This window comes from Oncorhynchus masou, chromosome 25, assembly GCF_036934945.1.
Source record: "Oncorhynchus masou masou isolate Uvic2021 chromosome 25, UVic_Omas_1.1, whole genome shotgun sequence".
Classification (NCBI taxonomy): Eukaryota; Metazoa; Chordata; class Actinopteri; order Salmoniformes; family Salmonidae; genus Oncorhynchus; species Oncorhynchus masou.
In genome coordinates, this window is record NC_088236.1 from 11252470 (window position 1) to 11271815 (window position 19346).

Here is a 19346-nt window from a genome sequence, read left to right on the forward strand (position 1 = left end):
AAATACATTTACACATACAGTTGAAGTCGGAAGTTATTAACATACACCTTAGACAAATACATTTAAACTCAGTTTTTCCACAATTGCTGACATTTAATCCTAGTTAAAATGTCCCATCTTAGGTCAGTTAGGATCACCACTTTATTTTAAAAATGTGAAATGTCAGAATAGTTGAGGGAATTATTTTTTCCCAGCTTTTATTTCTTTCATCACATTCCCAGTGGGTCATACGTTTACATACACTCAATTAGTATTTGGTAGCATCGCCTTTAAATTGTATAACTTGGGTCAAACGTTTTGGGTAGACTTCCACAAGCTTCCCACAATAGGTTGGGTGAATTTTGGCCCATTCCTCCTGACAGAGCTGGTGTAACTGAGTCAGGTCTCTTTGCTTGCACATGCCTTTTCAGTTCTGCCCACAATGTTCTATAGGATTGAGGTCAGGGCTTTGTGATGGCCACTCCAATACCTTGACTTTGTTGTCCTTAAGCCATTTTGCTTTAACTTTGGAAGAATGCTTGGGGTCCATTTGGAAGACCCGTTTGTGAGCAAGCTTTAACTTCCTGACTGATGTCTTGAGATGTTCCTTCAATATATCCACATAATTTTCCTTCCTCATGCTGCCATCTATTTTGTGAAGTGCACCAGTCCATCCTGCAGCAAAGCACCCCCATAACATGATGTTGCCACCCCCGTGCTTCACGGTTGGGATGGTGTTCTTCAGCTTGCAAGCCTCCACCTTTTCCCTCCAAACATAACGATGGTCATTATTGCCAAACAGTTCTATTTTTGTTTCAGACCAGAGTACATTTTTCCAAAAAGTACGATCTTTGTCCCCATGTGCAGTTGCAAACCGTAGTCTGGCTTTTTATGGCGGTTTTGGAGCAGTGGTTTCTTCCTTGCTGAGTGGCCTTTCAGGTTATGTCGATATAGGACTCGTTTTACTGTGGATATAGATACATTTGTACCTGTTTCCTCCAGCATCTTCACAATGTCCTTTGCTGTTGTTCTGGGATTGATTTGCACTTTTCGCACCAAAGTACGTTCATCTCTAGGAGACAGAACGCATCTCCTTCCTGAGCAGTATGATGGCTGCGTTGTGCCATGGTGTTTATACTTGCGTACTATTGTTTGTACAGGTGAACGTGGTACTTTCAGGTGTTTGGAAATTGCTCCCGAGGATGAACCAGACTTGTGGAGGTTTACAGTTTTTTTCTGCGGTCTTGGCTGATTTCTTTAGATTTTCCCATGATGTCAAGCAAAGAGGCACTGAGTTTGAAGGTAGGCCTTGAAATACATCCACAGGTACACCTCCAATTGACTCAAATTATGTCAATTAGCCTATCAGAAGCTTCTAAAACCATGATATAATTTTCTGGAATTGTCCAAGCTGTTTAAAGACACAGTCAACTTAGTGTATGTAAACTTCTGACCCACTGGAATTGTGATACAGTGAATTATAAGTGAAGTAATCCGTCTGAAAACAATTGTTGTAAAAATGACTTGTGTCATTAGCCTATCAGAAGCTTCTAAAGCCATGACATCGTTTTGTCATGTACAATGTATATGTCCTAACCGACTTGCCGAAACTATAGTTTCTTAAAAATAAATGTGTGGAGTAGTTGAAAAACGATTTTAAATTACTCCAACCTAAGTGTATGTAAACAACCGACTTCAACTGTACATAATATTCAAATAAATAAATAAAAATAAAAATAAATAGTTATTGCACCCACACTGCTTTCTTGCCTCAGCGAGAGTGTTTGCGTGGCCAGGCGCTAAAACAGAAACAGGTTCTATTTGTGACGCTCAATGCGCTGCGAGTCCAGCCTCTCACGTGGGTGATTGAAAGATCAACTGACGTCCACACTCCAGTCGGTTGTAGTAATGCATCGTAAAGTTGGTGGCCAACTGCCATATAAAGTCCAAAGAAGTAAAAAAAAAGAAGCCTGAGGAAGGAGGAGAGATGACATGAAAGGAATTCAGTTTTGTGGATTAATTGTCGGAGTAGAGGACCTTGTGCAATTCAGGTAAAATAACAACCCAATGTTTATATCCCAGCAAGCTAGCTAGCTAAATGTTTAATGCTTTTTGACCTGTCCCCAAATTAATATAATTGGTTCAGAGTTTGTTTTCATATTTCATCCTGCGTGTCCTGATTATGTCTGGGGTGGGGGTACAAAATCAACATGTGTGCGATGGCGTGGTCAGCGTGTAACTCTGCAAATAGCAATGCAGAGTGATTTGAAAAGTCATAGTCAATCGGTCAATAATATAATAATACTCAAAATATATGGCAATAGAAATCAATACTGGATGGTGTTCAGAGATAGATGGGAGGGGTTGAGGGTAGCTGAAGGATGGGACTGGATGGTGTTCAGAGATAGATGGGAGGGGTTGAGGGTAGCTGAAGGATGGGACTGGATGGTGTTCAGAGATAGATGGGAGGGGTTGAGGGTAGCTGAAGGATGGGACTGGATGGTGTTCAGAGATAGATGGGAGGGGTTGAGGGTAGCTGAAGGATGGGACTGGATGGTGTTCAGAGATAGATAGGAGGGGTTGAGGGTAGCTGAAGGATGGGACTGGATGGTGTTCAGAGATAGATGGGAGGGGTTGAGGGTAGCTGAAGGATGGGACTGGATGGTGTTCAGAGATAGATAGGAGGGGTTGAGGGTAGCTGAAGGATGGGACTGGATGGTGTTCAGAGATAGATGGGAGGGGTTGAGGGTAGCTGAAGGATGGGACTGGATGGTGTTCAGAGATAGATGGAGGGGTTGAGGGTAGCTGAAGGATGGGACTGGATGGTGTTCAGAGATAGATGGGAGGGGTTGAGGGTAGCTGAAGGATGGGACTGGATGGTGTTCAGAGATAGATGGGAGGGGTTGAGGGTAGCTGAAGGATGGGACTGGATGGTGTTCAGAGATAGATAGGAGGGGTTGAGGGTAGCTGAAGGATGGGACTGGATGGTGTTCAGAGATAGATAGGAGGGGTTGAGGGTAGCTGAAGGATGGGACTGGATGGTGTTCAGAGATAGATAGGAGGGGTTGAGGGTAGCTGAAGGATGGGACTGGATGGTGTTCAGAGATAGATGGGAGGGGTTGAGGGTAGCTGAAGGATGGGACTAAAAACAAACAAAATAATAATTATTGTATAATATACTGTGTCTGTAATATGTACAGCGCCTTTGGAAAGTATTCAGACCCCTTAACTTTTTCCACATTTTGTTTCGTTATAGTCTTACTCTAAAGTTGATTAAATAAAACATTTCCCTCAGCAATCTACACACAATATTGCATAATGATGAAGCGAAAACAGGTTTTTAGACATTTACAAAGTATTGACCCAGGGGTGTGAATACTGATGAAAATGAGATATTTCTGTATTTAATTTTCAATAAATGTAAAAAATATTCTAAAAACCTGTTTTCACCTAGTCATTGTGGGGTATTGTGTGTTGATAGCTAAGAAAAAAATATCATAATTATATCAATTTGAATTCAGGCTGTAACACAACAAAATGTGAAATAAGTCAAGGTCCAGCTTATACATAGTATATACAGTGACTTTGGGAATTATTCAGACCCTTGACCTTTTCCACATTTTGCTACATTACAGCCTTATTCTAAAATTGATTAAATTGTATTTTTCCCATCAATCTACACATAATACCCCATAATCACAAATAAAAACAGTTTTTTAGAAATGTTTGCGAATTTATTAAAAATAAAAAACAGAAATATTATATTTACATAAGTATTCAGACCCTTTACTCAGTACTTTGTTGAAGCATCTTTGGCAGTGATTACAGCATTGAGTCTTCTTGGGTATGACGCTACAAGCTTGGCACACCTTTATTTTTGGAGTTCTCCCATTTTTCTTTGCAGATCCTCTCAAGCACTGTCAGGTTGGATGGGAGCGTTGCTGCACAGCTACTTTATGGTCTCTCCAGAGATGTTCGATCTGGTTCTATTCTGGGCTCTGGCTGGGCCACTCAAGGACATTGAGACTTGTCCCGAAGCCACTGCTGCGTTGTCTTGGCTATGTGCTTAGGTTCATTATCCTGTTGGAAGGTGAACCTTCACCCCAGTCTGAGGTCCTGAGCGCTCTGGAGCAGGTTTTCATCAAGGATCTCTATGTACTTTGCTCAGTTCATCTTTCCCCTCGATTCTGACTATTCTCCCAGTCCTTGCCACTGAAAAATATCCCCACAGCATGATGCTGCCACAACCATGCTTCGCTGTAGGGATAGTGCCAGGTTTCCTCCAGACGTGACGCTTGGCATTCAGGCCAACGATTTCAATCTTGGTTTCATCAGACTAGAGAATCTTTTGGCAAACTCCAAGCGGGCTGTCATGTGCCTTTTACTGAGGAGTGGCGTCCGTCTGGCCACTCTACCATAAAGACCTGATTGGTGGAGTGCTGCAGAGATGGTTGTCTTCTGGAAGGTTCTCCCATTTCCACAGAGGAACTCTGGAGCTCTGTCAGAGTGACCATCAGGTTCTCGGTCACCTCCCTGACCAAGGTCCTTCTCCCCCAATTGCTCAGTTTGGCTGGGCAGCCAGCTCTAGGAAAAGTCTTGGTGGTTTCAAAATTCTTCCTTTTAAGAATGATGGAGGCCACTGTGTTCTTATGAACCATCAATTCCTTCGATCTCATGGCTTGGTTTTTCCTCTGACATGAACTGTCAACTGTGGGACCTTGTGTGTAGACAGGTGTGTGCCTGTCTGTATCTGGGTCTTCTCCTGAGCCTTGACTGTATAGGCCTATTTATTTGGTTAGACAGCTGTGCATGGCTGCATGTTACTCTACTAGGCTGTAGGCTATGATTTTGGTTGTTAGGATCTTCATTTGCCTTTTGTTTACTGCGTTTGTTTACTGTTAATGTAACTAGGTATAGAAGTATAGATTGTGTCATAACTTTATTGATCTGATATATTGTTTGCTAGGCCTACTACTTGGTACCTTGGTACCTCTGTTTCGTTCTGTTTACATTTGTTCGCATTCGCAGTTGTGTCGGTATTCAAAATGCTATTCAGTATTTTTGTTAGGATGCATGAATACCTAGGCTACTACTTTTCGCATTTAGATTTCATTACTTTGGTAAGACAGCTGTGTGTACGGCTGCGTTCACATAGGACATTCACCAATTTAAAAACAGCCTATCTATCTCGTAGCCTATATTCATTACCAAACCGGCCTAGCTGTAGGGGGCTGTAAATTGTGCTGATACAGCGCAGCAGAGATAGGCTAAAGATTTCAAAATCACTCAATGATCTCGTAGTCTATTGTGTTTATTGTGGTATAGCGCGATTATAGAAGCAGAATTGAGACTGCCTGAAATTTGAACCTGTTTTGGTCGGAAAGAGTTTTGGCCTTCCGTGATGACATCACCATGAGCTAAATCAGTTAATAGACGGATAAGAACGAGAGTTACAAACCTTTCTGCCAATATACAGCTAGGCTTTATGGGTAATATGGCTAATATTGTTGTACTCTACAAGTAAGTTCAGGAGTAAAAATGTTCTTAACAAGTCACATAATAAGTTGCATGGACTCACTCTGTGTGGAATAATAGTGTTTAACTTGATTTTTGAATGACTACCTCATCTCTGCACCCCACACATACCATACATTTCCAATGCCTCGCAAAGAAGGGCACGAGTAGATGAGTAAAAAACAAAAATTTTGGATGGTGTATCAATACACACCAGTCACTACAAGTAACTCAGTTGCCAGAGAGGAAGGAAACCGCTCAGAGATTTCACCATGAGGCCAATGGCGACTTTAAAACAGTTACAGAGCTTAATGGTTGTGATAAAATAAAATAAAACTGAGGATGGATCAACAACATTGTAATTACTCCACTTAACATAATTGACAGAGTGAAAACAAGGAAGGAACATGCATCTTGTTTGCAACAAGACACTGCAAAAATTGTGGCAAAGCAATTAACTTTTTGTCTTTAATACAAAGTGTTATGTTTGGGGCGAGACACGCTGCAGGGAGACGGGACGGACAGCTGATCGTCCTCGCAATGGCAGACTACGTGTAACAACAGCTGCACAGGATCGGTACATCCGAACATCACACCTGTGGGACAGGTACAGGATGGCATCAATAACTGCCTGACTTACACCAGGAAAGCACAATCTCGCCATCAGTGCTCAGACTGTCCGCAATAGGCTGAGAGAGGCTGGACTGAGGTCTTGTAGGCCTTTTGTAAGGCAGGACCTCACTAGACATCACCGGCAACAACGTTGCCTATGGGTTCAAACCCACCGTCGCTGGACCAGACAGGACTGGCAAAAAATGCTCTTCACTGACGAGTCGCGGTTTTGTCTCACCAGGGGTGATGGTCAGATTCACGTTTATCATCGAAGGAATGATCATTACACCGAGGCCTGTACTCTGGAGCAGGATCGATTTGGAGGTGGAGGGTCCGTCATGGTCTGGGGCGGTGTGTCACAGCATCATCGGACTGAGCTTGTTGTCATTGCAGGCAATCTCAACGCAGTGCGTTACAGGGAAGACATCCTCCTCCCTCATGTGGTACCCTTCCTGCAGGCTCATCCTGACATGACCCTCCAGCATGACAATGCCACCAGCCATACTGCTCGTTCTGTGTGTGATTTCCTGCAAGACAGGAATGTCAGTGTTCTGCGATGGCCAGCGAAGAGCCCGGAGGGCTAGGGCCACCCCCCCCCCAGAAATGTCAGGGAAATGTGCAGGTGCCTTGGTGGACAGGTGGGGTAACATCTCACAGCAAGAACTGGCAAATCTGGTGCAGTCCGTGAGGAGGAGATGCACTGCAGTACTTTTGATTTTGACTCCCCATTGTTCAGAGACACATTAATCGTTTTCTGTTAGTCACATGTTTGTGGAACTTGTTCAATTTATGTCTCAGTTGTTGAATCTTATGTTCATACAAATATTTACATATGTTAAGTTTCCTGAAAATTAACACAGTTGACAGTGAGGGGACGTTTCTAAAAGACAGGAACATCACGTTTTGACTCCACTGGGACTTAAACAAATCATAGTAAATTACGTCTGTTTGACAAGGGCACAACAGATATTTACCCTGCCCCCACCCTCCCAATGAATATGTATCATTGTTACAGTTGTAAATATGTATCATAGCTATTTATATTATTGTTTCATTCACTTTTCTTTTTGACCTGCAGTGTTGGAGCTCTGTGTTTAAGAATTTTATTGTACCCTGCAATTACATCTGCGTCCCGGTGCATGTGACTAATTATCATATCTAAACTGCTTCCATTTGAATTTGGATACTTCAGTAAAATTGACATGAAGAGTAAATGTTGGTAACACTGATTGTGCGTCAGGCATACTTAAAAACAACAGCAACATACTTTGGTGCGTTCACCTTCTCTCTCACGTGTCTCTCTCTCTCTCTCTCTCACACACACACACACACACACACACACACACACACACACACACACACACACACAAAGTCATCTTATATGATACAGTACTTGCTGACTTTGTGGCGGGAACCTCAGGGGAACCTGTTATGTAGACAAACTCTTACAGTATATTTTGTTACCATCATTATCATGCCAGCCCAGCCAGGTATAGAAGGCGGAGACACTTGCTGTGCTGGCAGAAAGCATTATTATGCTGTAGGTTACTATAAAATTCAGAGAAACTACTGTATAGCTCCATCGTTTTAACTATGAAATATGTCTGCCCAGCTGTTCTGTTTCTTTTGTCTCTGTTTCCAGGGGAGCGTTTTCAGTGGTGCGCAGATGTGTCAAGCTGTGTAGTGGACAGGAATATGCCGCCAAAATAATCAACACCAAAAAGCTATCTGCAAGAGGTAAGCAATAAACTCTGTCCCCAAGTACTGTTTCACTTGTTGTCTACATTTGATTGCACAGCTGTACTATCGATGAGCCAACCGGTATTATAAACCGGGTGGTTCAAGCCCTGTATGCTGATTGGCTGACAGCCATGGTGTGTCAGACCATATACCAAGGGTATGACAAAACATGTATTTTTACTTCTGTAATGAGATTGGTAACCATTTTGAGAGAGAGAGAGAGAGAGAGAGAGAGAGGATAGAAAGTGAGAGAGAGAGAGAGAGAGAGAGAGAGAGGATAGAAAGTGAGAGAAGAGAGAGAGAGAGAGAGAGAGAGAGAGAGGATAGAAAGTGAGAGGAGAGAGAGAGAGAAAGAGAGAGAGAGATACAGAGTCTTGTGGTGGGGATAAATGAAGGCCAGGTCATGTTCATGGTGGATCATGGCTCATTCTTTTTAAACATAGCTATATGTGACAGAGAATTAATTATAAACCTTTATGCATTGCATAAATGCTGGCTTATTTTATGTACTTGGTTTGATTCGCTACCAGGCTTTGTGTTGGCTTTTGGCTCATTGTATTAGATTATTATGGTTGATGTCTTGTAGCCTCAACATATTCCCCCCTGAGCCAGAGACAAGCATATCTCTCTTAACATGGTGGAGATGACACTGCATTTATAGTATCTATCGCTCAGAGTTAAAGTGGAGTCTGGTTCATCCCATATTCTCAGGGTTGATATTTTATTTAAATAGTTGATGCTCAGATGGCAATATGACTTGGAAGAGTGGAACCTAGCCTGCCACATGTCGGGAGCTGGTAAGGTACCGTAGCTTGGTTACTAATCAGAACTGCTTACGTTAACCAGTAGGCCTGCTACATTATAGGACTTGTGGCTCTCTGTCTATAGGCCATATATCTACATACAGTGCATTCTAAAAGTTTTCACACCCCTTAACTTTTTCCACATTTTTGTTACAAAACAGCCTTATTCTCAAATGGATTAAATCAATGTTGTTCCTCATCAATCTACACAAAATACCCAATAATGACAAAGTGAAAACATTGGGGGAAAAAACTGTTTTTGCTTTGTCATTATGGGGTATTATTATGTCATTATGGGGTATTAAGATGTCATTATGGGGTATTATGATGTCATTGTGGGGTATTATTATGTCATTATGGGGTATTATTATGTCATTATGGGGTATTATGATGTCATTATGGGGTATTATGTGTAGATTGATGAGGAAAAAACACAATTTAATCAATTTTAGAATAAAGCTGTAATGTAACAAAAGGCGGAAAAAGTGAAGGGTCCTGAATACTTCCCGAATGTCCTGTATGTACTCACCCACATGACATACGTTGTAGCTGTGTGTTAGATACTTCCCGAATGTACTGTATATACTCACCCACATGACATACGTTGTAGCTGTGTGTTAGATACTTCCCGAATGTACTGTATATACTCACCCACATGACATACGTTGTAGCTGAGCTGTTAGATACTTCCCGAATGTACTGTATATACTCACCCACATGACATACGTTGTAGCTGTGTGTTAGATACTTCCCGAATGTACTGTATATACTCACCCACATGACATACGTTGTAGCTGAGCTGTTAGATACTTCCCGAATGTACTGTATATACTCACCCACATGACATACGTTGTAGCTGAGCTGTTAGATACTTCCCGAATGTACTGTATATACTCACCCACATGACATACGTTGTAGCTGAGCTGTTAGATACTTCCCGAATGTCCTGTATATACTCACCCACATGACATACGTTGTAGCTGAGCTGTGTGTTAGATACTTCCCGAATGTCCTGTATATACTCACCCACATGACATACGTTGTAGCTGAGCTGTTAGATACTTCCCGAATGTACTGTATATACTCACCCACATGACATACGTTGTAGCTGTGTGTTAGATACTTCCCGAATGTACTGTATATACTCACCCACATGACATACGTTGTAGCTGAGCTGTTAGATACTTCCCGAATGTACTGTATATACTCACCCACATGACATACGTTGTAGCTGAGCTGTTAGATACTTCCCGAATGTCCTGTATATACTCACCCACATGACATACGTTGTAGCTGAGCTGTTAGATACTTCCCGAATGTACTGTATATACTCACCCACATGACATACGTTGTAGCTGTGTGTTAGATACTTCCCGAATGTACTGTATATACTCACCCACATGACATACGTTGTAGCTGAGCTGTTAGATACTTCCCGAATGTACTGTATATACTCACCCACATGACATACGTTGTAGCTGAGCTGTTAGATACTTCCCGAATGTACTGTATATACTCACCCACATGACATACGTTGTAGCTGAGCTGTTAGATACTTCCCGAATGTCCTGTATATACTCACCCACATGACATACGTTGTAGCTGTGTGTTAGATACTTCCCGAATGTACTGTATATACTCACCCACATGACATACGTTGTAGCTGAGCTGTTAGATACTTCCCGAATGTCCTGTATATACTCACCCACATGACATACATTGTAGCTGTGTGTTAGATACTTCCCGAATGTACTGTATATACTCACCCACATGACATACGTTGTAGCTGAGCTGTTAGATACTTCCCGAATGTACTGTATATACTCACCCACATGACATACGTTGTAGCTGTGTGTTAGATACTTCCCGAATGTACTGTATATACTCACCCACATGACATACGTTGTAGCTGAGCTGTTAGATACTTCCCGAATGTACTGTATATACTCACCCACATGACATACGTTGTAGCTGAGCTGTTAGATACTTCCCGAATGTACTGTATATACTCACCCACATGACATACGTTGTAGCTGAGCTGTTAGATACTTCCCGAATGTACTGTATATACTCACCCACATGACATACGTTGTAGCTGTGTGTTAGATACTTCCCGAATGTACTGTATATACTCACCCACATGACATACGTTGTAGCTGAGCTGTGTGTTAGATACTTCCCGAATGTACTGTATATACTCACCCACATGACATACGTTGTAGCTGAGCTGTTAGATACTTCCCGAATGTACTGTATATACTCACCCACATGACATACGTTGTAGCTGAGCTGTGTGTTAGATACTTCCCGAATGTACTGTATATACTCACCCACATGACATACGTTGTAGCTGAGCTGTTAGATACTTCCCGAATGTACTGTATATACTCACCCACATGACATACGTTGTAGCTGAGCTGTTAGATACTTCCCGAATGTACTGTATATACTCACCCACATGACATACGTTGTAGCTGTGTGTTAGATACTTCCCGAATGTACTGTATATACTCACCCACATGACATACGTTGTAGCTGAGCTGTTAGATACTTCCCGAATGTACTGTATATACTCACCCACATGACATACGTTGTAGCTGTGTGTTAGATACTTCCCGAATGTACTGTATATACTCACCCACATGACATACGTTGTAGCTGTGTGTTAGATACTTCCCGAATGTACTGTATGTACTCACCCACATGACATACGTTGTAGCTGTGTGTTAGATACTTCCCGAATGTACTGTATATACTCACCCACATGACATACGTTGTAGCTGTGTGTTAGATACTTCCCGAATGTACTGTATATACTCACCCACATGACATACGTTGTAGCTGAGCTGTTAGATACTTCCCGAATGTCCTGTATATACTCACCCACATGACATACGTTGTAGCTGAGCTGTTAGATACTTCCCGAATGTCCTGTATATACTCACCCACATGACATACGTTGTAGCTGTGTGTTAGATACTTCCCGAATGTACTGTATATACTCACCCACATGACATACGTTGTAGCTGAGCTGTTAGATACTTCCCGAATGTCCTGTATATACTCACCCACATGACATACGTTGTAGCTGTGTGTTAGATACTTCCCCGAATGTACTGTATATACTCACCCACATGACATACGTTGTAGCTGAGCTGTTAGATACTTCCCGAATGTACTGTATATACTCACCCACATGACATACGTTGTAGCTGTGTGTTAGATACTTCCCGAATGTACTGTATATACTCACCCACATGACATACGTTGTAGCTGTGTGTTAGATACTTCCCGAATGTACTGTATATACTCACCCACATGACATACGTTGTAGCTGAGCTGTTAGATACTTCCCGAATGTACTGTATATACTCACCCACATGACATACGTTGTAGCTGTGTGTTAGATACTTCCCGAATGTACTGAAAAACTCACCCACATGACATACGTTGTAGCTGAGCTGTGTAGATACTTCCCGAATGTACTGTATATACTCACCCACATGACATACGTTGTAGCTGTGTGTTAGATACTTCCCGAATGTACTGTATATACTCACCCACATGACATACGTTGTAGCTGAGCTGTGTGTTAGATACTTCCCGAATGTACTGTATATACTCACCCACATGACATACGTTGTAGCTGTGTGTTAGATACTTCCCGAATGTACTGTATATACTCACCCACATGACATACGTTGTAGCTGAGCTGTTAGATACTTCCCGAATGTCCTGTATATACTCACCCACATGACATACGTTGTAGCTGAGCTGTTAGATACTTCCCGAATGTCCTGTATATACTCACCCACATGACATACGTTGTAGCTGTGTGTTAGATACTTCCCGAATGTACTGTATATACTCACCCACATGACATACGTTGTAGCTGAGCTGTTAGATACTTCCCGAATGTACTGTATATACTCACCCACATGACATACGTTGTAGCTGTGTGTTAGATACTTCCCGAATGTACTGTATATACTCACCCACATGACATACGTTGTAGCTGAGCTGTTAGATACTTCCCGAATGTACTGTATATACTCACCCACATGACATACGTTGTAGCTGTGTGTTAGATACTTCCCGAATGTACTGTATATACTCACCCACATGACATACGTTGTAGCTGTGTGTTAGATACTTCCCGAATGTACTGTATATACTCACCCACATGACATACGTTGTAGCTGAGCTGTTAGATACTTCCCGAATGTACTGTATATACTCACCCACATGACATACGTTGTAGCTGAGCGTGTGTTAGATACTTCCCGAATGTACTGTATATACTCACCCACATGACATACGTTGTAGCTGTGTGTTAGATACTTCCCGAATGTACTGAAAAACTCACCCACATGACATACGTTGTAGCTGAGCTGTGTGTTAGATACTTCCCGAATGTACTGTATATACTCACCCACATGACATACGTTGTAGCTGTGTGTTAGATACTTCCCGAATGTACTGTATATACTCACCCACATGACATACGTTGTAGCTGAGCTGTGTGTTAGATACTTCCCGAATGTACTGTATATACTCACCCACATGACATACGTTGTAGCTGAGCTGTTAGATACTTCCCGAATGTACTGTATATACTCACCCACATGACATACGTTGTAGCTGTGTGTTAGATACTTCCCGAATGTACTGTATATACTCACCCACATGACATACGTTGTAGCTGAGCTGTGTGTTAGATACTTCCCGAATGTACTGTATATACTCACCCGCATGACATACGTTGTAGCTGAGCTGTGTGTTAGATACTTCCCGAATGTACTGTTTATACTCACCCACATGACATACGTTGTAGCTGAGCTGTGTGTTAGATACTTCCCGAATGTACTGTATATACTCACCCACATGACATACGTTGTAGCTGTGTGTTAGATACTTCCCGAATGTACTGTATATACTCACCCACATGACATACGTTGTAGCTGAGCTGTGTGTTAGATACTTCCCGAATGTACTGTATATACTCACCCACATGACATACGTTGTAGCTGAGCTGTTAGATACTTCCCGAATGTACTGTATATACTCACCCACATGACATACGTTGTAGCTGAGCTGTGTGTTAGATACTTCCCGAATGTACTGTATATACTCACCCACATGACATACGTTGTAGCTGAGCTGTTAGATACTTCCCGAATGTACTGTATATACTCACCCACATGACATACGTTGTAGCTGTGTGTTAGATACTTCCCGAATGTACTGTATATACTCACCCACATGACATACGTTGTAGCTGAGCTGTTAGATACTTCCCGAATGTACTGTATATACTCACCCACATGACATACGTTGTAGCTGAGCTGTTAGATACTTCCCGAATGTACTGTATATACTCACCCACATGACATACGTTGTAGCTGAGCTGTTAGATACTTCCCGAATGTACTGTATATACTCACCCACATGACATACGTTGTAGCTGTGTGTTAGATACTTCCCGAATGTACTGTATGTACTCACCCACATGACATACGTTGTAGCTGTGTGTTAGATACTTCCCGAATGTACTGTATGTACTCACCCACATGACATACGTTGTAGCTGTGATGTTAGATACTTCCCGAATGTACTGTATATACTCACCCACATGACATACGTTGTAGCTGAGCTGTGTGTTAGATACTTCCCGAATGTCCTGTATATACTCACCCACATGACATACGTTGTAGCTGAGCTGTTAGATACTTCCCGAATGTACTGTATATACTCACCCACATGACATACGTTGTAGCTGTGTGTTAGATACTTCCCGAATGTACTGTATATACTCACCCACATGACATACGTTGTAGCTGAGCTGTTAGATACTTCCCGAATGTACTGTATATACTCACCCACATGACATACGTTGTAGCTGTGTGTTAGATACTTCCCGAATGTACTGTATATACTCACCCACATGACATACGTTGTAGCTGAGCTGTTAGATACTTCCCGAATGTACTGTATATACTCACCCACATGACATACGTTGTAGCTGTGTGTTAGATACTTCCCGAATGTACTGTATATACTCACCCACATGACATACGTTGTAGCTGAGCTGTTAGATACTTCCCGAATGTACTGTATATACTCACCCACATGACATACGTTGTAGCTGAGCTGTTAGATACTTCCCGAATGTACTGTATATACTCACCCACATGACATACGTTGTAGCTGAGCTGTTAGATACTTCCCGAATGTCCTGTATATACTCACCCACATGACATACGTTGTAGCTGAGCTGTTAGATACTTCCCGAATGTACTGTATATACTCACCCACATGACATACGTTGTAGCTGTGTGTTAGATACTTCCCGAATGTACTGTATATACTCACCCACATGACATACGTTGTAGCTGAGCTGTTAGATACTTCCCGAATGTCCTGTATATACTCACCCACATGACATACGTTGTAGCTGTGTGTTAGATACTTCCCCGAATGTACTGTATATACTCACCCACATGACATACGTTGTAGCTGAGCTGTTAGATACTTCCCGAATGTACTGTATATACTCACCCACATGACATACGTTGTAGCTGTGTGTTAGATACTTCCCGAATGTACTGTATATACTCACCCACATGACATACGTTGTAGCTGAGCTGTGTGTTAGATACTTCCCGAATGTACTGTATATACTCACCCACATGACATACGTTGTAGCTGAGCTGTTAGATACTTCCCGAATGTACTGTATATACTCACCCACATGACATACGTTGCTGAGCTGTGTGTTAGATACTTCCCGAATGTACTGTATGTACTCACCCACATGACATACGTTGTAGCTGTGTGTTAGATACTTCCCGAATGTACTGTATATACTCACCCACATGACATACGTTGTAGCTGAGCTGTGTGTTAGATACTTCCCGAATGTACTGTATATACTCACCCACATGACATACGTTGTAGCTGTGTGTTAGATACTTCCCGAATGTACTGTATATACTCACCCACATGACATACGTTGTAGCTGAGCTGTTAGATACTTCCCGAATGTACTGTATATACTCACCCACATGACATACGTTGTAGCTGAGCTGTTAGATACTTCCCGAATGTACTGTATATACTCACCCACATGACATACGTTGTAGCTGAGCTGTTAGATACTTCCCGAATGTACTGTATATACTCACCCGCATGACATACGTTGTAGCTGAGCTGTGTGTTAGATACTTCCCGAATGTACTGTATATACTCACCCGCATGACATACGTTGTAGCTGAGCTGTGTGTTAGATACTTCCCGAATGTACTGTATATACTCACCCGCATGACATACGTTGTAGCTGTGTGTTAGATACTTCCCGAATGTACTGTATATACTCACCCACATGACATACGTTGTAGCTGAGCTGTGTGTTAGATACTTCCCGAATGTACTGTATATACTCACCCACATGACATACGTTGTAGCTGAGCTGTGTGTTAGATACTTCCCGAATGTACTGTATATACTCACCCACATGACATACGTTGTAGCTGAGCTGTGTGTTAGATACTTCCCGAATGTACTGTATATACTCACCCACATGACATACGTTGTAGCTGAGCTGTTAGATACTTCCCGAATGTACTGTATATACTCACCCACATGACATACGTTGTAGCTGAGCTGTTAGATACTTCCCGAATGTACTGTATATACTCACCCACATGACATACGTTGTAGCTGTGTGTTAGATACTTCCCGAATGTACTGTATATACTCACCCACATGACATACGTTGTAGCTGAGCTGTTAGATACTTCCCTCACCCAATGTACTGTATATACTCACCCACATGACATACGTTGTAGCTGAGCTGTTAGATACTTCCCGAATGTACTGTATATACTCACCCACATGACATACGTTGTAGCTGAGCTGTTAGATACTTCCCGAATGTACTGTATATACTCACCCACATGACATACGTTGTAGCTGAGCTGTTAGATACTTCCCGAATGTACTGTATATACTCACCCACATGACATACGTTGTAGCTGAGCTGTTAGATACTTCCGAATGTACTGTATATACTCACCCACATGACATACGTTGTAGCTGAGCTGTTAGATACTTCCCGAATGTACTGTATATACTCACCCACATGACATACGTTGTAGCTGAGCTGTTAGATACTTCCCGAATGTACTGTATATACTCACCCACATGACATACGTTGTAGCTGTGCTGTTAGATACTTCCCGAATGTACTGTATATACTCACCCACATGACATTCGTTGTAGCTGTGTGTTAGATACTTCCCGAATGTACTGTATGTACTCACCCACATGACATACGTTGTAGCTGAGCTGTTAGATACTTCCCGAATGTACTGTATATACTCACCCACATGACATACGTTGTAGCTGTGTGTTAGATACTTCCCGAATGTCCTGTATATACTCACCCACATGACATACGTTGTAGCTGAGCTGTTAGATACTTCCCGAATGTACTGTATATACTCACCCACATGACATACGTTGTAGCTGTGTGTTAGATACTTCCCGAATGTACTGTATGTACTCACCCACATGACATACGTTGTAGCTGTGTGTTAGATACTTCCCGAATGTACTGTATATACTCACCCACATGACATACGTTGTAGCTGAGCTGTGTGTTAGATACTTCCCGAATGTACTGTATATACTCACCCACATGACATACGTTGTAGCTGTGTGTTAGATACTTCCCGAATGTACTGTATATACTCACCCACATGACATACGTTGTAGCTGAGCTGTGTGTTAGATACTTCCCGAATGTACTGTATATACTCACCCACATGACATACGTTGTAGCTGAGCTGTTAGATACTTCCCGAATGTCCTGTATATACTCACCCACATGACATACGTTGTAGCTGAGCTGTGTGTTAGATACTTCCCGAATGTACTGTATATACTCACCCACATGACATACGTTGTAGCTGTGCTGTTAGATACTTCCCGAATGTACTGTATATACTCACCCACATGACATACGTTGTAGCTGAGCTGTGTGTTAGATACTTCCCGAATGTACTGTATATACTCACCCACATGACATACGTTGTAGCTGTGTGTTAGATACTTCCCGAATGTACTGTATATACTCACCCACATGACATACGTTGTAGCTGTGTGTTAGATTCTTCCCGAATGTACTGTATATACTCACCCACATGACATACGTTGTAGCTGAGCTGTTAGATACTTCCCGAATGTACTGTATATACTCACCCACATGACATACGTTGTAGCTGTGTGTTAGATACTTCCCGAATGTACTGTATATACTCACCCACATGACATACGTTGTAGCTGAGCTGTTAGATACTTCCCGAATGTACTGTATATACTCACCCACATGACATACGTTGTAGCTGAGCTGTTAGATACTTCCCGAATGTACTGTATATACTCACCCACATGACATACGTTGTAGCTGAGCTGTTAGATACTTCCCAAATGTACTGTATATACTCACCCACATGACATACGTTGTAGCTGAGCTGTTAGATACTTCCCGAATGTACTGTATATACTCACCCACATGACATACGTTGTAGCTGAGCTGTTAGATACTTCCCGAATGTACTGTATATACTCACCCACATGACATACGTTGTAGCTGTGCTGTTAGATACTTCCCGAATGTACTGTATATACTCACGCGCATGACATACGTTGTAGCTGAGCTGTTAGATACTTCCCGAATGTACTGTATATACTCACCCACATGACATACGTTGTAGCTGTGCTGTTAGATACTTCCCGAATGTACTGTATATACTCACCCACATGACATACGTTGTAGCTGAGCTGTGTGTTAGATACTTCCCGAATGTACTGTTTATACTCACCCACATGACATACGTTGTAGCTGAGCTGTGTGTTAGATACTTCCCGAATGTACTGTATATACTCACCCACATGACATACGTTGTAGCTGAGCTGTTAGATACTTCCCGAATGTACTGTATATACTCACCCACATGACATACGTTGTAGCTGAGCTGTGTGTTAGATACTTCCGTTGTAGCTGAGCTGAATGTACTGTATATACTCACCCACATGACATACGTTGTAGCTGAGCTGTTAGATACTTCCCGAATGTACTGTATATACTCACCCACATGACATACGTTGTAGCTGAGCTGTTAGATACTTCCCGAATGTACTGTATATACTCACCCACATGACATACGTTGTAGCTGAGCTGTTAGATACTTCCCAAATGTACTGTATATACTCACCCACATGACATACGTTGTAGCTGAGCTGTTAGATACTTCCCGAATGTACTGTATATACTCACCCACATGACATACGTTGTAGCTGAGCTGTTAGATACTTCCCGAATGTACTGTATATACTCACCCACATGACATACGTTGTAGCTGTGCTGTTAGATACTTCCCGAATGTACTGTATATACTCACGCACATGACATACGTTGTAGCTGAGCTGTTAGATACTTCCCGAATGTACTGTATATACTCACCCACATGACATACGTTGTAGCTGTGCTGTTAGATACTTCCCGAATGTACTGTATATACTCACCCACATGACATACGTTGTAGCTGAGCTGTGTGTTAGATACTTCCCGAATGTACTGTTTATACTCACCCACATGACATACGTTGTAGCTGAGCTGTGTGTTAGATACTTCCC

The 19346-nt window shown here is 42.0% G+C and overlaps 1 protein-coding gene across 9 annotated transcripts in view; it reads left to right on the top strand.

The window, feature by feature from the left end:
- LOC135513781 (calcium/calmodulin-dependent protein kinase type II subunit beta-like) overlaps positions 1 to 19346 on the top strand; it is a 138621-nt gene that overhangs the window by 1879 nt on the left and 117396 nt on the right. For all 9 annotated transcript variants that reach the window (XM_064936698.1, XM_064936700.1, XM_064936702.1 and 6 more), the window contains exon 2: positions 7748 to 7842. In XM_064936698.1, the coding sequence (XP_064792770.1) occupies positions 7748 to 7842 (95 nt within the window). The remainder of the gene's footprint in view (positions 1 to 7747; positions 7843 to 19346) is intronic.